Source organism: Mytilus californianus, unplaced genomic scaffold (assembly GCF_021869535.1).
Source record: "Mytilus californianus isolate M0D057914Y unplaced genomic scaffold, xbMytCali1.0.p SCAF_5, whole genome shotgun sequence".
In the NCBI taxonomy this organism is placed as follows: Eukaryota; Metazoa; Mollusca; class Bivalvia; order Mytilida; family Mytilidae; genus Mytilus; species Mytilus californianus.
Window position 1 is genome coordinate 19,704,661 of NW_026262701.1, and position 26,994 is coordinate 19,731,654.

Sequence of the window (26,994 nt, forward strand, 5' to 3'; positions counted from 1 at the left end):
TACAATATATATTGATAGTTTATTTATTATGTTTGACCAAGAACTGTTATCTTTTTCTTTAATGTCTGTTTTGGAAAAAGATAATCTTTCATTATGTCATCCAGTTCATTTAAGGACAATAAAATGTGATCTTTGACCTTTTCCTCTTTCTCAGTTTTCAAAGTCAACTTCAGGAGATGATACAGATCACGTGATACAGATTCCAATACCTGAAAAGAAAAAATAACAATTATGATTTGTTATCATTATCAACTGATATTATTCATTCAACACATTTCATTTCTTAATCCACAAAGTCCAATAATAGAAAAACAAAGGATATGGGGTATCCATCCATGACAAAATCAGTACATGCACTGCAAAAAAGACACACAATAAGCAAAGGAACAGCGCTTTTATTGCTGATCTTCATCTAAAAGTCACAGTGAGGCCTTCAACATGGAGCAACAAAAAAAAAAAAACCTCTCACCTCATTGCAGTCATTAAAGACAAAAGACAAATATTAAAAATATGGAATGTTTTATCAATTTATATCAGAGCAACTTATGTGTGTGATATCAACAATACATTTTTATTATTAAATGTTCTATAACTCTGTTACAAAAAGAAACATAATAATTACGAAGCCTTATGACAGCTTTTCTTCATAAATTTTGACACTGTATAACAAATTTGTAAGGACTGGTAAAATGAAACTGCTACAGGCATGATTCACTTATTAATCCAGTTAAAATTGTTCTTTCTTTCAATAGTCTGATGATTTAAAACATTTACTGGCCTTTCACTAGTACTTATACTGCTTATTTCAATTAAATATGAAATCTGACCATTAAAGCATTGTTTCTGATATGTTTTGTTGTCTTGAGAGGTAGTATTCAACCAACAGCTTCCTGTAGTAGGGAGCACATTTTGGCTCTATCAAAATTATTTGCTCACGTTTATTTCCTTGTTTGAGATAGTGGGCATCCTACAAAACGGCTTCAAAGAATTCAATCAAACTTGCATGGTTGGTCTATACGACATGAAATTGTGCACCAGCTGTTTCAGTTTTATATCTGAGCGATTTTTTAGGTTTCCCATACCAAGACATATCTTTTCCTTTTCCACTTATATTATTTGAGTACAAAATTGACACAAGTCTTCTTTTGAAGACTCACACATTATTATTTCAGATGTTATGCTGGGGGTTTCATATTATTTTGTTTCACAACACTTTTGTTTTGATAAGATTTTTTCCCCTTACTTTTGATAAAATCCGACTTATTTAATTATAATATACCTGCAACATATCTTCACCCAGACCTTGCAATAGCATGGTAGTTAGCATTGCTGCAGCTTTTCTTACTTCAGGACTATCATCTGTCTTTAGTAAACTCTGGCAGCATTCAAATATCTAAATATAGAAATATACCATTAATTACACGGTAACCCGATTCTGTAATGCTGTATAATTCATAACTTCAGGATTATCACATCTATCTTCAGTAAAACAACTAGAGGCTCTCAAGAGCCTGTGTCGCTCACCTGACTCTACTTTGGTTTTAGAAATCATGTAAAGATAGATAAAAATCATAACAGATACCCAAATAATGATTGAGGCCAAATTTAAAATTTTTTGATTAATTTTGGTCCCGTTATTTAATAAAATATCCTGGTGGCCATCTTGAACAGTAAATCGGCAACAAAGTAGCAACACTTGGTCAGCACTTCATGAGGAACATTCATGCCATGTTTGGTTTCATTCCATTCAGTGGTACTCTAAAAGAAGACATTTGTATGTATTTCCCATAGGGTCCTATGTTAAACTAAGCCCCCCCCCCCCCCCCCCCTAGCGGCCATCTTGGATGATGGACCGACTGCAAAGTAACAACACTAGGTCACCACCTCATAAGGAACATTAATGCCATGTTTGGTTTCATTCCATTCAGTGGTTCTCTAAAAGAAGACAATTGTATGTATTTCCCATAGGGTCCTATGTTAAACTAAGTCCCCCGCTGTCTGCCATCTTGGATGATGGATCGGCTGCAAAGTAACAACACTTGGTCAACATCTCATAAGGAACATTCATGCCATGTTTGGTTCCATTCCATTTATTGGTTCTCTAAAAGAAGACATTTTTATGTATTTCCCAAAGGGTCCTATGTAAAACTAAGTCCCCCGCTGGCGGCCATCTTGGATGATGGATCGGCTACAAAGTAACAACACTTGGTCAGCATCTCATAAGGAAGATTCATGCCATGTTTGGTTTCATTCCATTCAGTGGTTCACTAAAAGAAGACATTTGTATGTATTTCCCATAGGTCCTTTGTTAAACTAGGTCCCCTGCTGTCGGCCATCTTGGATGATGGACCGACTGCAAAGTAACAACATTTGGTCAGCACCTCATAAGGAACATTAATGCCATGTTTGGTTTCATTCCATTCAGTGGTTCTCTAAAAGAAGACATTTGTATGTATTTCCCATAGGGTCCTATGTTAAACTAAGTCCTCCGCTGGCAGCCATCTTGGATGATGGATCAGCTACAAAGTAACAACACTTGGTCAGCACCTCATAAGGAACATTCATGCCATGATTGGTTTCATTCCATTCAGTGGTTCTCTAAAAGAAGACATTTGTATGTATTTCCCATAGGGTCCTATGTTAAACTAAGTCCCCCGCTGGCGGCCATCTTGGATGATGGACCGACTGCAAAGTAACAACACTTGGTCAGCATCTCATAAGGAACATTCATGCCATGTTTAGTTCCATTCCATTCAGTTGTTCTCTAAAGGAAGACATTTTTATGTATTTCCCATAGGGTCCTATGTTAAACTAAGTCCCCCGCTGGCGGCCATCTTGGATGATGGATCGGCTACAAAGTAACAACACTTGGTCAGCACCTCATAAGGAACATTCATGCCATGTTTGGTTTCATTCCATTCAGTGGTTCACTAAAAGAAGACATTTGTATGTATTTCCCATAGGTCCTTTGTTAAACTAAGTCCCCTGCTGTCGACCATCTTGGATGATGGACCGACTGCAAAGTAACAACACTAGGTCACCACCTCATAAGGAACATTAATGCCATGTTTGGTTTCATTCCATTCAGTGGTTCTCTAAAAGAAGACATTTGTATGTATTTCCCATAGGGTCCTATGCTAAACTAAGTCCTCCGCTGGCAGCCATCTTGGATGATGGATCGGCTACAAAGTAACAACACTTGGTCAGCACCTCATAAGGAACATTCATGCCATGATTGGTTTCATTCCATTCAGTGGTTCTCTAAAAGAAGACATTTGTATGTATTTCCCATAGGGTCCTATGTTAAACTAAGTCCCCCACTGGCGGCCATCTTGGATGATGGATCGGCTACAAAGTAACAACACTTGGTCAGCACCTCATAAGGAACATTCATGCCATGTTTGGTTTCATTCCATTCAGTGGTTCTCTAGAAGAAGTTCAAAATGTAAAAAGTTAACGCCGACGACGGACGACGACGGACGCCAAGTGATGAGAAAAGCTCACTTGGCCCTTCGGGCCAGGTGAGCTAAAAATGAAAGTGCAATCTGACAGAATTTAGAACTTTTCAAGACTCAAGGTGATTTTCTGCTTGACACACATTTCTGTTTTTGAAGACTGTATTGTATGTCTTTTAAATTGTTCTATTTTTTTGTATCCTTGGACTTCTGTTTCAGTGATATATACCCAAAACTCCTTTCTCTCATATGTCAATTTATATTGCAGTAGTTTAATGAGTCAAAAAAACTAGTGTTGTTCAATAGAAATATCTACTAATGACTTGATATTAAAGTACAAGTTATGCACATGATTTATTCTATATGAAAACTTTTAAATGTTTTATCTTTTTTTCCACATTACCTTTCTCCCCTTTCATATGCATTTTCAATTTTTTTTTCATGAATTTGCCAAACAAGAGTGCACACGCTGAAATGTCTCGCCTTCTTTACTAATCATTGATATTATGTTGATAGTCCTAAATATAAATCTTTACTACAACTATCACATAAACTTAGCATGATCCAAGAAAATGAGGTAAAGGTCATATAAACCAAACAAGAAATATCTGTATACCTTACAATCATTCAATACACTAAATATAGTTGACCTATTGCTTATAGTTTCAAGAAACAGACTTAACCAAGAAAACTAAACATTGACCAATGAACCATGCCAGGCAGACATGTACAGCTTACAATTCTTCCATACAACAAATATAGTTGACCTATTGCTTATAGTTGAAGAAAAACAGACCAAAACACAAAAACTTAACACTGAGCAATGAACCGTGAAAATGAGGTCAAGGTCAAATAAAACCTGTGAGACTGACATATACATTATAAAATATTTCCATACACCAAATATAGTTGACCTATTGCATATAGTATTAGAAAAAAAGACCATAACTCAAAAACTTAACTTTGACCACTGAACCATGAAAATGAGGTCAAGATCAGATGAAACCTGCCTGCTAGACATGTACACCTTACAATCATTCCATACACCAAATATAGTAGACCTATTGCACACAGTATAAGAAAAACAGACCAAAACACAAAAACTTAACTATAACCACTGAACTATGAAAATGAGGTCAAGGTCAGATGACACCTGTCAGTTGGACATGTACACCTTACAGTCCTTCCATACACCAAATATACTAGACCTATTGCTTATAGTATATTGAGATATGGACTTGACCACCAAAATTTAACCTTGTTCACTGATCCATGAAATGAGGTCGAGGTGAAGTGAAAACTGTGTGACGGGCTTGAGGACCTTGCAAGGTACACACATACCAAATATAGTTATCCTATTACTTATAATAAGAGAGAATTTAACATTACAAAAAATCTTAACTTTTTTTTCAATTAGTCACTGAACCATGAAAATGAGGTCAATGACAATGGACATGTGACAGACACAAACTTCGTAACATGAGGCATCTATATACAAATTATGAAACATTCAGGTCTTCCACCTTCTAAAATATAAAGCTTTTAAGAAGTTAGCTAACGCCGCCGCCGCCGCCGGATCACTATCCCTATGTCGAGCTTTCTGCTACAAAAGTCGCAGGCTCGACAAAAACAACTAACTGACAAAGAACTACCAAAAAACTGAAATGCTAGATTAAATGGAAGTTTCATCAGCAATTTGAATTTTCAAGATGAGACTACTCTTACTTTATACAGTAAAGTTTTCAATAAATTTTTTTTGGGAAATTGATATAGTCCAATGAAGTCACAACTTTTAAAAATAGCTGTTTCAAAATTTGTGAAAATATGATTCTTAATTGAAAGTAAAACATAATTTTATAGTTGTTATATTAGAAAGATTATTTAATGTGCTTTATATTTTACTATATTTGAGAATATTGCCTGTTTACTATATAAAACATTTTCTGAATATAAAACAGAATCTGCCAATATTCTTGCTGTAATCATAAAATCATCCTATGCTACTACATGTACCTCACGAATCACATTTCCCAGAGAAAATCTGACAACTTTACACATTTCCCCTAGATTTGATAAACTGCTAGCTCTGACTAATGAATCTTTGTCTCTAGCACCACTAAGTATGGAAGGCAGTAGAATATCTCTGTATTTTGGAGCCATATTACCTAAAAAAAAATATCAAATATTACTTTCTTATTCCTTGTAAGACTGCCTACTGGATTGACTATAAAAGGTTTTTAATGAAATCCATGTAGCTGTTTAAGAGCTTATTGATCTTGTATTTGCCTGGTATTTTTACACATAATATCAATAAATATTTAATCATTAATTTTCTGTTTAAATTTAAGGTGTTATTAACTTAAAAACTTTATACCTAATCTTCTAGTTGTCTGAACTATGCATTCTCCAATCTTCATTCGAAGTTCAACACTTCTTCCATTTTTATCAAAATCAGCAAACTCAGAAGTTAGTTTTGGAATAACAAGGTCTGGAAATTTGTCTGCCAATAATGACAAGCCTCTAGCAGATGATAAATACAAGTAAGAGTCTGGGTGACTAAGATTTTCTTCAAATATTTTCAGGACAACCTCTTGTTTCTCCATAGTTTCATTGTCCTTACGCTCAACTAATTTACATAATGAAATTAACCCATGACCTCTGATAGGGAGCAAAGGGTCACACAGTTCTTTCAATGCCTCTTGAAAAGAGGAATAATTTGTTTCTCTGTCCTCTGAATGTTTGAGAGTCTGTGGACTGGAACCAATGTCCTGATTATCTAAAACTTCTATCAAAGGTTTGCCTTTAGATGTTGTTTTTCCATCCAGTTTTCTCTGCTCTTCAGTTTTTTCCTATCAAATAAAACCACATATTAGATGAGAATTTGAATCTTACATTTTGTTTAATTTGGTGTGCTGTTAAATAATAAAATATATATAACAATAACCTAAATGTCCTCCCAGGTCTATCTTGGAATATCTACTTAGGTTTCTACAAATATTTCTTTCTGATACAGACAACATTTATATATTCGAATATTGTTCACACTTATAATTTTACATTAACATAACACATGGTCAATACAATTCACCACTGTAAGAACAAATATAGCTCTATAAATTAAAATGCATCTCATAATATATGTGAAACATGTTTTCAGTAGGGATTAAGTCAAGTGCCTTTTTCAGACAGTCACCACTGAATGTCAGTTATTCAATAGTCCAGTTGGATCTGGCAAAGTCAACATTTTTTTATATGTCCCTAAAATTTCCTTAAAAACACTAAAAATTTACATTTTCAAAATCTTAGTATACAAAATAGTGTCTGCTTCTAAATTTAAATTTTACATCGTCTATGAACCATTGAGTATGTAATGCCTTTTATCAGGCACTGAAATTCAGAAAATATCTCTGAATATTTGAGGTCTATAAATGAAAAACATACATATTAAAAATAGCTAAATGGTAACTAGTTTGTGTGTGTGTAAATTTACAACAAGAAACCAGCAAAAACAAGCAACAACATAATAATAGATAAGTATTAAAACAGTTTCCTTCACTTATAAATTTAAGAATATGTTTTTCTTTTTTGGAGTAGTATCACATAATAAATATTATAAACCTTTTTCATCTGTGCAGACTTTGAAAGCCTATCTGACCAGACAACACCATGTGTTGCTATGGCAACCCTAATGTTGGATGCCATCTCCTGTACTTCTACATCAGTATGGCTGTCAGCAAGTCTTTGTAATAATGGCAACAATTTCTGCATATGTTCTCTATCCTCCTCTGTGCACTGAAAAAAAAAAAGATTTTAACTAATGAATCATCTATTAGGGATCATAGATTTATTCTTACGAGGAAGCTCCGAGCATGCTCGGAGGATGCTCAGAGCTTTTTAAGTAGGCTCTTCTCAGCAGTTAATGTGACAATAATTATCATGATCCATTAAGATGTCAATCAAATCTACACCACTTCTATGATAAGGAAAGTAGAGCATTATAGAGGATGCTCCATAAACACCTGTGTAAACATCTGGTCTATTCTAATACATTTTGCATTAAATTTTACAAAACTATAAAATAGATTAGAAATTCTTCAACAGTGCTGTGTAATGCTTAGAAAGAAATCTCAAGTCTCCACAAAAAGTAAAAGTCATTTAAATATTTTCTTATTATATTTAATAATCATTCCTTTTTTTATAATAAAAAAATTCCCAAATTTTATAATTAGATGATATGATTTAAAAATAGTTTATATTATATAATATGCTACATAAAAGTTATCAAGACACAAACAACAGTCAGGTGGCAATACTAAACAAGTAATTTTTTTTAGTCACTTTTATAAATATTTTTTGTTTTTAAAAATTATTTAATAACTCAATAGTTATTTTAAATGACAAATAAAGCATGGACTAAATATAGTTTTCAAGAATTTTTATATCATTTCATTAAATAAAATTAAGTATTTATCCAATTTGAGATGAGTATATACAGGTTACTTTAAAAAATAATGACAAAAATATTACTTTAATAAATTATTTTATACAACTTCAAAAAACTTAGTACTTACAATTATTTAAGGAATATATGTAATTGCTTTCGATTAAGATTCAAATTATAAATATCTTCAAGTCTTAATTAAAGGTTCCATATCTAGTTATAACTGTCTATCTCTAAGATTTTAAGGGGAAATGATATTATAATAGCCCCAAGAGGCCAATCTTTGACCAAGAAGTGTGGCATCAGAAAAGCAATTAGTGCTTGTTGAGGATTTAAATAGCTTTACCAGTATATTTCATGGGGAAAATAACCAGATGTCTGTGAAAATTTGTTAAAGCTAGTAAAACCTGTATGAATGAACACCTATAAAAATAATATTAACAGAAGTTACTTATTCATGATATAGAAGTAATATTTGAAACAGCCTTGTTTTCAACATAACTTGTATAGGTAATTTTGAAAATTACTTGTTTAAGTAATGCCCCTAACTAAACAATGGTAATATGTTTTTTTTAAATAGCAAACTAAGTTCTTTTATAGAAAATTATGGCTACTTTAAGAAAAGTTTTAATTCATCAGTGGATGCCTGGTTTGAGGGGGTAATACCACCATTGTTTTCCCTCTAGTACGTCTCTCTTTACTTGGCATTTTTTTTTAATTGTGCAGATTTAGCTTTGTTTTAAATAAAGAAATACTTGGCATGAGTAAAATTATTTTCCTCCTATAAGTCTTTGTTTAATTGTCATGATTGTTATATTTCAAAAAAAATGTGCAGAATTTATCTATGTTTTAAATAAAGAAATACTTGACATAAATAAATGTCCTGTACTACAGTGAAAATATAGCATATCTTTTCAGTGCATATAAGAAAGTAAACATCACCAGAAGTTAACCAATCAAATTCTCTCCCCCTTTTTTCCCTGTAGAATATAATATATTTTTATTGCTTTGAAACACCCAAGAAACATGTTTGCGTCTCAAAAAAACTTTTCTGCAATGAAATGGAGGATTTATTTCAAACAACTGTCAAATTAAATGGAATATAAAAAAAGATCAACCCTTTTTCGTATGAAACTGAATGTACTATGTTTTGGTAGTATGGTTATAAATCAATAACCATAGTTTGTGTCTTTGATGACTTTTATATTTTATTTTATATAGTATAAATTTAAAATATATTTATATTTCAAAAATAAAATTTGAGTGTTTTTTTATATCATGTGTATTGAAAAAGAATGATAATTATTAAGAAAATGTTTTGAAATCATTTTCTTTCTGTGAAGACTTGATACCAAGCATTATACAGTTATATTGAAGAATTTCTCATCTATTTTATAGTTTTGTAAAATTAATGCAAGATTTGTTTGAATAGACCAGATGTTTACACAGGTGTTAATGGAGCTTCCTCTATAATGCTCTACTTTCCTTATTATAAAAGTGCTATAGATTTGATTGACATCTTAATGGATCATGATAATTATTGTCACATAAACTGCTGAGAAGAGCCTACTGAAAAAGCTCCGAGCATCCTCCGAGCATGCTCGGAGCTTCCTCGTAAGAATAAATCTATGATCCCTTAAATGGTTATAAGACTCAAATGGTCAGGTTGACAGATATGTTACACAGAATATTTCTTAAACAATAGAGAAAATAGTCTATAATGAACATTTATATACATTGCAAATGGAAACATAAAAATGTAAATGAAAAATATGTTCCCAAGTTTGGAAAAATGGGAAAAATTCCTCAACCATTTCTTTAATGTCAGGTGCATAACTTCAATATGTGTGCAATCTTTTTGTAAAGTTTCATGGATCTGCAGATAGTTGCCAATTCACACACTTTTCACTTAAACTGTTTACAAAATGCTAAGTTAAAATATTTCTATCATAATAATGTACCTTTAATCCTCCACTGAGAACAGAAGTAATTAGTCCCATGGCCATTGTAAGGGTCTCATTCTCAAACACTGTTGTTGTTTCATCATCACATGCCTGTAAAACTTGTACTGCTCTCTCTAGCGTTACCTAAATAAAAAGTAAATATTTATAAATTTACTCATGTTAAAACAATTTTTAAGGCATAATGGTAACTGGAAAACTTTCCAGTTGTTTGTCTATTGTTGAAAATCATATGTCTTCTGATGTGTGCTTTTGGTGTAATTGGGTTGCCTAACAACTTGCCTCACATTATTATCAGTTGATAAAGTAATTTTTCCTTTATACTTTGTTACCCCTAAGGCTTTTTCCTATGGGATGTGCATAAAAATATTCTGCCCCCTACATTTCTTTCTATATAAATATACTCTTCTGGTAAAATTTTGAGTTCTTATTTTTAACATATTTTCATTGATGTTAACAATGTTTTCATACACTTTTTATGGAAAATCCAGAGACTTTTAAAATTCTTATTCTTTCCAATTACTGTATCATTATTTTTTCATACTTGTATGTGTGATACATTATCTATTGAAAAGGATATCATGTATGTAAATGTCAAACTGAGGTGACAAATGTAAATTTATTTTTCTATAAATCTAATACTTACTTCTACAAAATCCAGAGTTTGTTGTGTGTTTGTCAGACATGAGGGACCAATACTTTCACATAGACTGGCCAACAAATTAAGGATATGGATCTTCTTACTACAAAGGTCATTATCAAGGACATTCCTACCATGTGGAAGCTGTACTGATGGTTCAGTTATTTCATCTTTGATTATACTACTCAATTCCTGAAACAAAATATTTGTCAAGTATAGTACAGATATAGTGCAAAATACAAACAAATACACAATTTATGACAATATAGGTAAGTTTCAATTAGGGTTTCTATGCTATGGTCTTATTTATGCAATTAGACCCAGTCTCCCAAACATTAAAGTAGAATATATTTACCTAAATATTACAGTATAAATAAATGAGATATGGTATCATTGCCAATGAGACAACTATCCACTAGATACCAAAGGACAAGAATGTTAACAACTACAGGGCACCATACGGCCAAAACTGTTTTATTGTGCAAAGAGAAATGAAGTAATAAAATATCATTGATAGACCATTCAGGAATTTAGGATTATCAAACTTAATTGGGAGTTTAAATAAAATTTAGAAAATTACTTCAATATAATATATTATGGACTTATCATTACAAACTACCAAGCAATGTACAAAATACTAAATCTTCAGTCATGCATAAAATGTAAGAGAATGATCCATTATATTGAACTGTGTTGCACTGTACAAGGTGATTATTGTATTCAAATTCTAAATATAAAACTTAACCAGGACACTTAAAGTGTTAAACATATTGCACACAGTATGAACTGTCTACCTTCATCATATATAAGAAGAAATCTCCTGTAAGACCACACTTCTGTAAGTCTTTCAGCAGTTCTAAAATACCATCTGAGCACACCTGACTTTTGTCTTGTCTGGAATTATAAAAAAATGTTTATTGCTGCAGTTTTAATAAAATAAATATATTCATACTGCTATATCACGTTATTACTTTATGAGAACAAGCAGAATAATATTAAGTTTCTCAGGTCCTCCTCTTTCTCCGACTCAAAAACCTGGCTCACCAACCGTTTTAACAATGAAAAAAATCAACCAATGCTGGAGTTAGCTTTACAGTGTAAATCATAGCAAATAATAAGACAGAAGTCCTCACTATCTGATTTAGAATTTTGAAAATTTAACTAAAAAATCAAGATTTGTTTTGTAAAGCTTATATTAAAGGATCTCTTCATTCAAGTGATAGAGGTTAAACAACAAATACTTCATATTTTATCTGGTAATAGCCGTTTTCATAATTTGTGTGAGAATTGTGAAGAATACCAGGGAACCCTCATGTAAATGTATTCTCTCACATAAAACAAATGTCAACAATTAATACATCATATGAAGCACATTAATCCTTCGAATCATTATCTACTTCTATCATATATGGTTGTGTTTTGTTTTTACATGTGGGAACAATGACCTTTTGAAACATGAATATACTGTGTTAAAAAGAATATAAGATTTCTAAACCTCAAACACATGTTTTTTAGGAATAATTCAACAGGATAGCTTGTGACAAAAGTTGAACCAACTATAAATTAAAATATTAAATGCTTAGAGGAGCCTTAAGAGAGGACCTAAACAGAACAGCCAAAACAATGTAAGGCCAACTTTGCCTGAGGGAGAATCAGCTTACTGTTGATTCATTTATTTTCGTTGGTACCAATTCTCATGGATTGATGAAAAATTATTTTTTGATTTCTTGGTTTGGAAAAGTTTGTGTACAAGCCTTTAGGAAATCAATACTTCCTTGAACATTGAAATTTATGGTTCATTTATACTAAAGAAATCCATGAAAAATTGGTACCCAAGGAATAACAATGTATCCACAGTACTCTATCTAAGTTGTTACTTACTCTTCTTTCTTCCTGGTGACTACAACAATGCCTCCTCCACTGGCCGGGGCAAATATAAGGTTTGGATGTAAATACATCAAGTCCTGTGTAGATGGGGTATTGAATAATAAGCACTGTAGATACTCCAGAGACTTGGTTTTGGGGTATTGCTTCAAACTGGTGGTTAAAATTTCATGAATGGCAGACCTGTGAGATAAAATAAAGAACTAGTAGGGATTTAATTTAGGTTCTTAAATATAAGTTAAATAGCATTAAAAACTCAGACCTTTAGGCAATAACCATGCATGATTAGGAATCTACCTTTTTATAATGCATGTGATAAAATTTTAATATAATGGTCCAGGCCATGTGAAGATTTCCAACAAATCTATGGCTTGCATGAATTTTTTTCTTAATAACTGATATCATTATTTACTCTGATTTTCAGGCCAAAAGATGTGACAAATTGTATTCATATTAATAAAATAACAGAACTGCTTACGGGTAGTTCTGATAAGAACTTTCGAAAATTGTTCAAATTCCAATGAATATAAACAAGCATTCAATGACATTACAAGTGTTAATGAGAATTGCTGATTTCAGAAATACCTGTACACATTTTGTTAAATCTTTGTCTCAGCTTAAAGCATAAAGGAAAATCTTAAATTAAAAGTTCCCATGTCAGTTGATAAAGTAAAGCCTTTATTTTGTTCTTATTCTATATTTATCAATAATCTTTATAAACAGGCCAAATTTTTTAAAACTGTATTCTAACACCACCATGAGGTTCATAAGTATAAGATGAATTAAATATCAACATGTGGACAGTTGAAGGATTATGTATACTTGAGATGTGAAATTCCTTGCTGTAAAAAACAGTATAGCTCAAATAATGGCTGCAACACTGGTGTAAGGTAGGTGCACAAAGTACTGTTAGGTTCTGCACAAGCCACAAAAACCTGAAATGTATATAAAACAAAGAACTGGTAAATATAAATTAAAAACAAAATGATGAAAATTTGTTTTCAGAACAGTTCAATTGATCAGTTAATTTTCATATTCAAAGTATCAAAAATAGAAGTTGACAGTCATGATTTTTCATCAGACAGTAACAAAAGCAGGAAAATTGTTTGAAGAACTTTCATTCTTCCCCTTAGTGTTCTGTACAGTTATTTCAGGAGTCATATCAAATGAACTAGAGCCCAATGTCTCAGGCTGAAAAAAAGTATAGCATGTGATCAACACAGTTAGCAGTCATTAAGATTAAATCTTGATGTGTACTACCATACATTTATAAGTATCACCTCACTTGCCAAAAAAGTTCCTACCCGGTATGTAACTTGCAGCTGATATTTTACAATATAATAAAAGAACAGAGTTCCAATTACCCCCGCTTTGCACATATTTATATTTCCAAGGGCATAACTCTTTTAAAATAAAATGCTCCGCTGGGGCGCAGCTTGATACGACCGCAGAGGTCGAACCCTGAACAGTTGGGGCAAGTATGGACACAACATTCAAGCTTGCTACAGCACTGAATTTGGATTGTAATTAAATATTTGACACAGCATAGGTTTTTGACACAGAATGAAAGTGGTCTAAGAACTTAAAAATTTTTAATTTACCTATTCAAACCATATCATTATTATTTGCTTTTATATATAAATCAGGAATAACCAATTTAAAATGGAAAATTTTAAAGAAAAAAAAAGGAAAAAAAAATCCCCCCCCCAAATTTTTTGAACCCCCTTATGATTCATCACCCCCAAACTCAATCCCAGCCTTCCCTTTGTGGTATGGTACCTTGCAGTACAATTTCAGAGAGATCCATACACTTGAACACAAGTTATTGTCTGGAACTAGAAAAATGTTTGTTTTTTGGCCCCTTTTTCGCCCCAAATTCCTAAACGTTTAGGGCTATTACCCCCAAACTCAAACCCAGCTTTCCCTTTGTGATATGGAACCTTGCAGTACAATTTCATAAAGATCCATACACTTACACACAAGTTATTGTCCTGAAACTAGAAAAATGCTTGTTTTTTTGCCCTTTTATGGTCCCTAATTCCTAAAATTTTGAGGGAATTACCCCCAAAATCAATCCCAGCCTTCCCTTTGTGGTATGGTACCTTGCAGTACAATTTCAGAGAGATCCATACACTTGATCACAAGTTATTGTCTGGAAACTAGAAAAATGCTTATTTTTGGCCCCTTCTTTCTAAGCTTTTTGGTCAATTACCCCCAAACTCAATTCCAGCTTTCCTTTTGTAATATGGAACCTTGTAGTACAATTTCATAAAGATCCATACACTTACACACAAGTTATTGTCATGAAACTAGAAAAATGCTTGTTTTTTGCCCCTTTTTTTGGCCCCCAATTCCTAAAATTTGGAGGCAATTACCCCCAAAATCAATCCCAGCATTCCCTTTGTGATACAATATCAGAGAGATCCATACACTTACACACAAGTTATTGTCATGAAACTAGAAAAATGCTTGTATTTTTGCCCCTTTTGGCCCCTAATTCCTAAAATTTGGAGGCAATTACCCCCAAAATCAATCCCAGCATTCCCTTTGTGATATGTAACCTTGTTGTACAATGTCAGAGAGATCCATACACTTACACACAAGTTATGTCTGGAAGTTACAAAAATGCTTATTTTTGGCCCCTTTTTGGCCCCTAATTCCTTAACTGTTGGTACCATAACCCCCAAAATCATTCCCCACCTTCCTTTTGTGGTATTGAACCTTATGGTAAAATGTCATTGAGATCCATTCACTTAAACTAAAGTTAGAGTGCGAAAACTAATGTGTCTTCGGACGACGCTGACGCCGCCAACGTCATACCAATATACGACCACAAAAATTTTTTTGTGGTCGTACAAAAAGTTGATCGTCCACCATTATAGAACTTGTCCAAGTTTGCTGATATTAACCTATAGAATAAGTTTTTAAAAAATCTTGCAAGAATTGTACCCATGAGAGTGCTATTGTAACAGTGGTTTGATTCCGCCAGTGTACTTTATCCGGAGGAAGAAAATCCCCAGTGACTAGGTTTTTTCTATCCGGGTCCAGTGTAAAACATCCACCAGTCAAAGGGTTTTTCGAAGGAGAAACATGTATAAAATGTGGCTTTATAGTTTTTAGTGTATTTGAAACTTGCATAGTTGATTTATGTAAAAAGTGGAGAGTTTTCATCCAAGGAATGTTCACACTAGTGTTTTTAAACAAGGAATGATTACACTAGTGATTTTGAACCGTAATGCTTGCACTAGTTATTTTATACATGTACCGGGATTAATTACACTAGTGCTTTAGATCCATACATTGATGAAGTGATTAGTACTCATTTTGAACACACGATAACACAATAATGCTTATTAACGAATAAGATTTAAATAATTTTTCTATGCAAATCTATAAAATCATATGCTTTTAAATTGTCACTAATTGTAATATTTATATTTATTGGATTGCCAAAGTTTTTCTGTGTACTTGCTTTTCGGTTTACTTGGATACAAAATCATATCTTCTATGTCAATTTCAAAGGATACTTCTATAATAGAAACTTTATGTAAGAACAAATCTGCTCTTTAAATTTGGTTTATATCAAGTTCAATGTCCTGGTCATTAATAAAGTATTTTGAGTTATAAAAACATCTTCCTCATTATCATCAATATTATTTACTAGATTGACTCAGATTAATTAAACTGGTTCCTTGAAAATCATTTTAATTTTAACCCATTCATTTATGTAATCAATAAACCGGTCTAATATAAACAAAACAACGATATCAAGTTTGACGCTTTCACACTATTTACATCCAATATTCTCTAAGAAAAAAAAATAACCTGGAATAAATGCACGGCGGAATGAAAGTACGCTTACACTAACGAGTCCATTTTCATTAATTTTAATATTTCCAAGGGGCATAACTCTTTTAAAAAAAAAAGACCGGCCACCATTATAGAACTTGTCCGAGATATTGCTAATATTAACCTATAGTACAAGTTTTATGAAAATCTGGCAAGAATTGTACATGTGAGAGTCCTAACAAGGCCATTTTCCATAAATTTAATATTTCCAAGGGGCATAAACACTTTAAAAATAAGTCGATCGTCCACCATTATAGAACTTGTCCAAGATATTGCTGATATTAACCTATAGTGTAAGTTTTATAAAAATCTTGCAAGAATTGTACCAGTGAGAGCACTAACAAGGCCATTTTCCATAAATTTAATATTTCCAAGGGGCATAACTCTTTTAAAAAAAGTCGATCGTCCACCATTATATAACTTGTCCGAGATATTGCCAATATTAATATATAGTATAAGTTTCATAAAAATCTGGCAAAAATTGTACCTGTGAGAGTGCTAACAAGACCGGATGGATGGAAGAACACACGGACGCCCGGTATTTCCATGTCACCCGCAACGCGTTATGCGGGGGACAAAAATGCTGAAAACCTGATAAAGTGTACTTACTTTGTGAATATCTTCAATACAAAGAGACAAAGACTGCTCATCAACAATAATCTGCTGTGTATCTTTGACATCATAATCTGCAGAAATTTTAATTTAAAAGTACTTTCGTTTTATACTTTACTGTTTTGGCGTTTGAACCCACTGAAAAATGTTTTCCATATCAATATTGATTTACAAATAGACAACAAACTTTGTTCATTACCATAGTTTACTCAAAATTGTCTAAATTATACTTTTATAATTCCATTTCAAGTACAGTTTTACAAAGTTATTCAAACTAAAGGTCTGTTTATTAACATAGATGATAGCTTGTAAAATTAGCTCTCTAACTAAACCTTGAGAATACAAGACATATCCCGCACAAAAAAAATATCTGAAAATCATTGTATGTTAATTATGATAAGAAGAGCTATGTATACATGAAATACTGCATTGTTCTTACCATTATCCTGTGTACATGATAGAAGTGGCTTTAGCAGAGGTTTGATTATATATCTCTGAGTCAAGTCAGGAGAACTGGTGGACATATTTACAATAGTACTACAAGCTACACGTAGAAAATATTTGGCTATCTGTTTATTGGGTTGGTGAAGTAAAGACAATATCTGCAAAAATAGAAAAATATTCATCATGTACTGAAATAAGACTAAATGCATGTTCATATGTTAATATATTGGGGATTCTAAACAGCAATGTAAATGAACCAATAGTAAATTCAAAGAATCTTTTTATAAAATGAAATGAAATATACCAGATAGTATTAGTTTGTTCACCATATGCACAATATTTATTTGTAAAACTAACCTGTTAGACTGTTCCAGTTAAGATTACGGAAAAGCATTAATGAAGAGTTATAATTGTCTTTCATTTCCTAAAACTCTTTAAAGGACTTAGGTAGAAGTATAGTTTGTACCTCAGTTTGGGCTCTGTATTGCAATGAAAATCAAATATGGAATCATGGGTGGAAGTATTATCTTTTTGAAAGATAAGTGTGAAGATTAACATTGTTAGAATGATAAATATTATTTTTATGATTTTTCATGGCTAGAGGTTTTAGTGGCCATGCTTATCATGCTTATCACATGAAAATGATATATTTCCTATTTTGGGCTTTTGCTACGTGTACTACTGTAATAATTTGAAAACTTGAAAATGAGAATTTTTAATGAGACAAGACAATTTTTATTCTGTTTTGATTTCATGAATTTTATGGAAAATTTATTTGAATGTGTACAAATAACAATGATGGTAATAAAAGGATAAAGAAAATCTGTTTGATCAGTTTATTTCTGTACTTAACCAGATGTTTAAAACAGCTAATACAGAATTCATGGTTCACTAACCAACAAGCAAACCTAAATCATTTATGCTCAAGGTACACAATCAAATAGTTTTTTCTGTAACACACTAGTTTGTTATATAATTGTTTGCAGTCAAATTAAAAAATATAATACAGGGTATGACATTAAAGGTTATCTGATTGCCTGGGACTAGTGAGAGCCATTATCCAACAAGTGAAAGTTGCAGTGTACTTATTATCTCTTTTTATCAATAAATCATCATCTCAATCAGCCCTGACAAAGTCGTCAAATTCATCAAATTTTAATGGACCCCGTTTTTTCCCCTTTCTAACTAAAGTTAATTAAATATAAATTAATGGCCAAACAGAGTTTGATGCAGATTTTGATGGTCCAATCCTATGAGACGCATAAAAACAAGATCACCTTATTGTCATCCATTATGAAATCTCAAACAAATGTGGGTAAAATATATGACCATATTCTGCATTCTTTTGCAATATTTTGCATATCAAAACCAGATCAGTATCGTCCCAAGAATCAAGACGGAAATGGGAATTTACACTGGGGACATATTTATGTGGTATTTCTGAGAAAACGAAAAACTGAGCACAATGAAATGATTTTATGTCCATAAAAGCTGTTAAGAAATTTTGAAATAAGAAGTACAAAATTTAGAAAAGTGTTTTCTCTCTTTCAGATGAGTATAATATCATTGTCACTTGCTCCAAGGGCAAGTTGTTAAAAAACTTAATGTCCAAACCCTGTAACATTGAGTAATAATTATTTCATATGTATAATCAATAGAAAAAAAATACATGTATATATATACCTGAGGTGAAACTAGTTTGTAGTATTCTTCTGCAGATGAAGACATTTTAGGGCAACTTGCTATCACCTTGGCAACAGCATCAAATCTCCTCCAATCAGCTATCAGATTTCCACTGACATCAGCAACTAACAAAAAGAAATATACAATTTAGCTTGTAAATCATATATTAGAGTACTACTGTGAGTTAAGGGGTACAAGCTACATTTTGTACAACACATATATTAGTGTAACACAAAAATGGAAGTCAAACATTGAATCAAACTATTATAAGATTGAAGTATTTGAAGTTATACTTGTTGTAAAACAAAGCAGTTTAAGTTTTCTTTATTCCATACCTGCATTCCCCAGCATTCCATGTAAAACATGGTGGACACCTTGTGGTTTCATCAGAATACCAGTAAGCAACTGGCCACAAATCTTCCTTAACCAAACTGGTGCCTTAATCAGTATTGGTTTAACCTGTCTGTTCACTCCGTCTCCCTGAAATATATATATATATATTTATAACATTGTAATCATTATCACCAAAGTTACTTTTTGTTACTTTAGTATCAGAACAATTACCGGTAACTGTAAATAATAAAAAGGTCATTAATACAGCAGTGCTAATCTAATACATGTAATGTCTACTTTGATTTCCATTTTCTGAACTTTTGAAATTTAAAAGAGGGATTTCTTTTCTATATAAATCTACAAGAGAGTTAAATCTTTTAAAGGTGTTAGTTCCAAAATTTAATATTAATGATCGAATATTTTAAGATTATTTTTTTTAAATGCCTTAGTTTTGTCCTTATTGGTTTCAGACCACAATTATTTCCCTTTGTTCGTGTTTAGGAACATAGTTCCAAAGTATTATATGTGCCGATGAGGTATTTCCTATAAGTTGCATATATAGTGAAATAAGTAAAACATGTGGGGAAAATTTATTGTTGAAAGTGAAAGCAGTGATTTGGCCAAAGTGAATGTAGGGTAGAAATTAGCCTGATGCATTTATTCCAGATTCAACTCCTACCATTGGCAATGTTTTCTTGGCTCTCAAAAGAAAAAGCAGCAATGGATTGTGATGGGACAATGAATAATATTGGTCTATAAGAAGTAAAATTTATTTCATGTTTGAACCGGTGAAAATTCTTTAATTCAAGTTGACTAAACTCATACCATTGGCATGTTTTCAGGGCTCTCAAAAGAAAAAGCAGTGATGGGTTGTGATCAATGGTGATGGGACAAGCATATAATTATTTGAAAAATAATGGTATATAAGCAGTAAAATTTATTTCATGTTTGAACTGGTGCAAATTCTTTAATTCGAGTTGACTTTTACAAAGAAATGTATTGTAACCAATGGCAGCAATAATTGTGGTCTGAGGCCTATTAATAGAATTAACAACACTTTAATCCTTTTTCTAGAAGGCAAATAGTATAAGGTGTAGGCCAACTTTACACAAAAAATGTAGATTTTAGACCTTTTGTACTGGCTGTCTACCAGGGCCTCCTTGTAACACCATAAGTTCCCTCACAAGTAATGGCTGACTGATTTTCTCCAACAAATTACTCAGACTTTCTTCACAAAAGTCTACATCTTCCTTGGATACAACACTTCCTTTGTTTTCTTGTACATTGTTTTGTGTTGACTCACATTCACACTCTGAAATTTTAGGGTCACAAACTTTTTCAGTGCAGATTTGTTTTTCTTGCATTCTGGTAGTGCATTGACTAACCTGACCACTGAGAGTCATATCTACAATTGTTGCAGGTGTCCATTTTTCTGATGGCATTTTGCTTGTATTCTTTTCAGTATTTAATTCATGTGACAGTTTTGTTTCCTTTGCACAGTTCGTTCCTGGTGAAGGCTTTGCTTGATTCTGCACTATTTTTTGTCCATTAACAAGTTGCAACAAAGCTGCAAGAATATCTCCCAAATGTCTTGAAAGAATTAAGGTTCCTAAACTCTCAATTCTACAGCATTTCAATAAAATTTTAAGACATTTAATCATTCTTAAGTCTTTTTCTATGCTATGAATACTTTTATCTTTTGTTTGTAGGTCAATTACTTCCCAAAACCCTGATCTTTGGGTTGGTTGCAGTCCTACCCCTTCTTGTAAGTAAGGACTTATCCCAAGAACTATGATAAACTGAATGGTTGTCAAAACTGTTTTCTGCTGTGCTACACCTAAAGTGTCAGGAGACAGGAGAGGAGCTTGAGATGGTTTCAGTTCACTCCCTTGGCTTGATATTCTTGCTTCCTGTTCATTCTGAAATATGATCATTGCTCTTTCTATGGATGAACAAAGTATTTCTAACATTTTTAAACAAAGACAAGTAAAGTTCCATCTAAGTTCAAATCCTGTTTCCACTACCTGTGTGTACACCTTGTTTTCAAAGTATGCATACAGTTTCTGATACTTGTCTTTCTTCATTTCATGGAAGAACTGATCTATGCATGATTTCAGCAATAGATCAAATGTGTTCAGATTACTTGTATCTGAAATTGAAATGAAATTTTAGTACATTTTGGTATATAAATTTAATAAAGCAGACTCAACAGCCATATCACATCAACATTTAGATTATCATACCACCTCCCTTAATTTGTTTTCTTATTTCATTATATATTAATATTTCTTTACCTATCTGATATCTCAATTTTTGTGGAAGGAGAATGATAAACTAAAAATAAATTGTCATATGGTATTAAACATAAATAATAAAATAAATGGAGAATGTTTCCCCATGGACACAGATGATGCCCCCGCTTGCATACAACATTATAAAGGGACATAACTCAAGAACAATAACAGTGACGCCATCCAAATTTGTACTTGATCTTAGTTTTGTGGTAATAAGTATTGTGTATAGGTTTCATGTTTGGTTGGGGCAAATTAAGTACATGAAGTATGACACATAAGGACTACTTTTCCCTCTCTTTTGATAGTGGGTCTCATTGGGGTCTAAGCGTGACCCGGGATTTCCGATTTTTTGTAAGCGTGACACGTGAAAGTCAAATCATTGTGACGTGAAAACGGGAAATGAAGTCTAGCGGGACACGGGAAATTACAAAAAAATAAGAATTGCTTACGTACATAGTGTAAGCGGGATACGGGAATCTGACAAAACAGTAAGCGGGATCCGGGATCAGAACCCCCCAATGAGACCCCCTTGATAGTGATATGCAATTTACTTTAACTTACAGAATCTGTGGTTTGGTTTGGGTATTTTGCACTGGCATTTTTCATTTTATTAGTGTAATTGAAATTGTGAATTTAAAAAAAAAATTTAAATCAGTGATTTCAATACTTAAACTGCATTTAACCCTAAATAGGTATTTATAATGGAAGCCTGATTCCTCATAAATGTACAAATTTATTAAACCAGTATTTCACATCATGATGTAATGGCCCCAAATCCAAACATCTCCTTTAGAACTTTGGAATACCACATGGATGTGTGTATATAACTAAAGAATGCAGCACATCTCCATTTATTCACATTAACTATACGTTGTCCTGATTATCATTTAAAGCCTGTTTCCAAGGCATGAAAATTATGACATTAAAGTTTGTATTAGAATATCAAACTTATTTCCCAAATAGTTCTAAGAGATAAGAGTCACCATAGTCATGATAGTCAAGCCATCAATGTTAGTAGTGCGAGTGAAAAAAGAAAGCGTACAAATCATCTTTGAATTAAATAAATTTGGCAAATCAACAAAAAATTACCATTGTCTTTATTATTACTCTTTGAACCTGGTGTTGTCAGAATTTTCAGTGCTTCTAAAACTATACCTGGATCAGAAATAATTGTGTTTTCCATCTTCAATTTGGTATTCTGAAACATATAATTACAGGAATTAATTATTTGTTTGATAGAGACATTAAAGTTCAAAACATAAAACTACATATTGACTTTATATACTATTACCAAACCAGGTGCAGCATGATATTGCTGTAGCATGTAAACAATCATCTCAGATAAAAATACAGATCATGTGATCATGCTTTGCTTACAACGATTTGAAAACACTCTTTTTTACTTCCTGGTTTAAAGATATTTCTTGATCCTCTGGTTTTGTCTATTATATACACCTTCACAAATGTCTAGGCAGGAACTTCATTGACTGATGTTATCACAACAGTAACAGACAGTAGATGAGGGTTGTCAGATCCTTGTAAGCAAAGGGTGGACACATGATCTCTATTTTAAGCAGATTGGTCAACTAGGGATCATTGTTGAATAAAAGAACAGAGTTCTGTCCAAGGGCAATACCTAAAAAAAATTTTGTTTGTTCTTTAAAACTTTTTAAAAAGATCTTACTTGAGTTTTGAAGACTTGAGAGCAATTTCCGATATATTTAATATTTCCTAGGGAAACTCATTAAAAATATTTGATGGGCAATTATTTTCGAAATTGTCCGAGACATTGCTGTTATATACCTTTGATATGAATTTGATAAAATTCTGGCAAAAATTGTACATGCAAGATCACTTACAATTCAAATTTCCATATAATTTATATTTCTAAGAGGCATAACTCTTTGTAAAAAAGGTTGATCGACACTGATTTTCAAACTCATCTGAGACATTGCTGGTATAAATCTACAATTTCATAAAAATCTGGCAAGAATTGTACACATGAGAGTGCTTACGATGCAATTTTCCATATAATTAATGTTTCCATTTCATTTCATAGAGATCCATTCACTTATACGTCCGGAAACCAAATGTCTTAAGACCACGACATGATAGCAATATATATCTTTTAAACACATAGGTTTAGATAATATCTTTTCATTCGTAAAACTAATGCCTTTAATGCAATCATTTAGCTGTAAATTCTATTTTAGTTGAAAAAATGCTATAATAAAGGCTTTACATCATGCACAGATACTTTCTTCACAGATATTTCCCAGCAGTGGGAGTATTTTTCCTGTAAGATTCAAGGTTTCATCTTACAGATTATGTAATAAAATTCTACTGTTCGCCATCAAAATTTCACTGTTCGGGGGTGTTGAAATTAGTGGGGGTTATCAAAATAATACTTAAAGAAGTGATTTTTTGGAAGAAAATTGAGGTATGATACTTAAACAAGTGATTTTTATGTCATTATCTCAAATTTAGTACAAGGTCATCATCTGACATGACCGGTCATCCTATCAACACAGATATCATGGATATTGGTTCTGATAATTTTAGCAACATAATTAGTCCCTGGATCATTAGTATTGTATACATGTATCTAAAGCTACATTAAATTTAAATCACTTTGTCTAGTGATTATTTGTACTACTTAAATAGGTGATTATTAAAGAAAGACAACTCTTACTTCCTACATTTGTGGACATAATGTTACTTGAATCAGTGATTTAGAAAATCACTCATTTAAGTACTAGTAAGTCCCCTGACGGTTGACCAATGAACATTGAAAATGAGGTTAAGGTCAGATGTACATGCTAGACAGACATGTACACCTTACAAATTACAATTATTCTATACACCAAATTTATCTGACCTGTTGCTTGGAGTACTTGTAAAACAGACCAAAACACAAAAACTTAACATTGACCAATGAACCATGATAATGATGTCAAGGTCAAGTGAAAGCTGTCAGATTGACATGTAAACCTTACAATCATTCCATACACCACATATAGTTGACCTACTGCTTATAGCATCTGAGAAACGGACCTAATCATGTAACTTTAACATGTTTAACCTTGATCACTGATCCATGAAATGAGATCAAGGTCAGGGGAATCCTGTCTGATGGACATGTAGGCATTGCAAGGAACCCATATACCAAATATAGTTATCCTACTACTCGAAACAAGTGAGAAATTCAAATGACAAAAAAATAATAAAAAAAATTTCAAGCAGACCCTAAACCATGAAAATGAGGTCAAGGAAAATGGACATATGACAGACAAAAACTTTGTAACATAAGGTATCTGCATACAAGGTATGAATCATCCAGATCTTCTACCATCTGAAATACAGTCGAACCTCGTTGTGTCGAAGTCGAAGGGACCGGACCAAAGTATTCGACTCATCCGAGGTTTGACTCATCCGAGGTCAAGAGTGTCGTCATAAATTTTGAATGTATGAAATACGGTATGGGATTTGTGTAAACTAGATACAATGAACAGTGTGCCTTTTTTTGATATGACACTTAATGATTGTGTATTCAATCTCCATTTTTGGTCCTTCGTAATAATTAAACACAAAAGTACAGATAAAAATCATGCACAAATAAAATCGATAATCTACACAAATATTTACAAAGGTCAGTCACTATAAATTATAAAATCACTCACGGTACGAAATAAGTTCTGAATGGTCTCTGATGAGGTCGTCTGCTTTACATTAAATTTTCATGAATTTATTATAATTGTCCTAATCCTTTTATTTATTGTAATTAATGAGTTTTAAATCTAAAGATTCATTTAAGTCTCGGCTTGGGTCATTTAAATTCGTTTCGTTATTATCTCGGGTGAAAAATGTTCAACACACTAATATTCTGCTTGAACGATCAACAAAGGTGTTAATTATCAGTCACCATAAACATGTCATTTTAACTGTTATACAAACAAATATGTTTACTCAGCTTTAATCTCTTTTGAAAATGATTAGGTTACATAAAAAATACATCCAATTTGAATTTTTATCATTACATGTAGGTCTGCATCTTTCGAAAATTTTTAGTTTCGAAATTCGAGACATCGGGGTCAATTTACATTAATTTCACTTCGACGGGACTATAAAATTTACTCGACTTAACAGAGTATTCGAATCAACCGAGTTCGACTCATCAGAGGTAATAATGCATTGATCAAACGGGAATTTTACCAGGACCGAGAAATTACTTCGACTCATCCGAGTTTTCGACACAACCAAGTTCGACACAATGAGGTTCCACTGTATAAAGCTTTATACAAATAGTTTACACTGCTGTTCATGCTGTTTGATAGTAATCACTATGTCTCACAGTGACAGGCGAGACAAAAATTATAAATTATTGCAAGAATGAATCCAACAGAAACAAACAAAGATCTTCCATTAACACTAGATTTCTCCTAAAAAAAACTGGATCAGTATTTCTTGATTTTATGTAAAATGCGTATAAATTTGATGATTCATCTTTGCAGTGATTTTACTTATATAGATCTATCAGAAAGATTGCAAATAGTTGTAACAGATTATGTAGAATCAACTACAAAATATTCTTGTTGGCATCCTCAGAGTACCACATAGAACATAGTATAATTCAGATTTATATTCAGATGATACTACTGTCCATCATCTCTGACATCATCTGTTCACAGACTGTTGTGTCTTAAGAAAAAGTAAATTAAATTCAATTATTTGTGGGATATTATAAAATCATCTCATCAAAATTTTTATGAAATTATATAGATATACAAATGGAAATAATTTTATGCCACTAACAACATGAACAAAATGTAATTTTATGTCAGAAGAAAATATTTCATTAATTAGGCTTAACTTTAAGGAACTATCTACCCCTAGATTTAAGTCGATTTCAACTATGCCTATGGATCAATTAAGTGTTTTAAAAATCCATTATTATATTTAATGTATATATTGTATTGTCTTTATGATTTACCAGAACTGGCAGAAGGCCACAGGCACAGGGAAGATTAGTATTATGCTTAACTGTAGTCCAAATAATTATGACGTCTTGCAAGGCTATTTTTTTTTTTCTGTGACGCCGTGGTAGGAAGGCGTCACAGAAAAAAATAAAATAGCCTTGCAAGACGTCATAATTATTTGGACTAGCTTAACTGAGCATGCTCAGCAACCCTTCAAAAACAGTCATAACTTACTTTCATATTTTCTTACTATTGTCATTGAATATTACTTGCATAAAGATAATTTTATGTGTGTTTTCATAAAATACAGAAATATAATAACTTAGAATGTTGTTGTCACTGTCTTCTTTATCGTCAGATCAAGGATTTGTATACATTGCTTCTTACTAAAACACGTGTTTGATCCAGCATTGTTTTGAATT

General features: G+C 32.3%; 1 protein-coding gene across 1 annotated transcript; it reads right to left on the reverse strand.

Moving 5' to 3' along the window:
• LOC127702051 (transport and Golgi organization protein 6 homolog) lies at positions 1-26,986 on the reverse strand. The gene is made up of 17 exons (XM_052206054.1): positions 26,895-26,986; positions 22,686-22,794; positions 20,433-21,451; positions 19,305-19,449; positions 18,970-19,094; positions 17,282-17,444; positions 16,840-16,916; positions 13,204-13,316; positions 12,379-12,564; positions 11,292-11,391; positions 10,504-10,689; positions 9,858-9,983; positions 7,074-7,247; positions 5,830-6,304; positions 5,469-5,620; positions 1,280-1,393; positions 1-209 (listed from the first exon to the last, which is right to left on the reverse strand). The coding sequence occupies exons 2-17, from the start codon at positions 22,777-22,779 to the stop codon at positions 27-29; spliced, it is 3,432 nt and encodes a 1,143-aa protein (XP_052062014.1). The 5' UTR covers positions 22,780-22,794; positions 26,895-26,986; the 3' UTR covers positions 1-26.
• Positions 26,987-26,994: the final 8 nt, after the last annotated feature.

Excerpts from the sequence above, each read along its gene's own strand:
- LOC127702051 (XM_052206054.1), bottom strand. The coding sequence starts at position 22,779 with ATGGAAAACACAATTATTTCTGATCCAGGTATAGTTTTAGAAGCACTG. Across the intron at positions 12,565-13,203 it reads CAAGGAATTTCACATCTCAA|GTCTGCCATTCATGAAATTT; the intron begins GTATACATAATC and ends TTTATCTCACAG. Across the intron at positions 5,621-5,829 it reads TCAGACAACTAGAAGATTAG|GTAATATGGCTCCAAAATAC; the intron begins GTATAAAGTTTT and ends ATTTTTTTTTAG.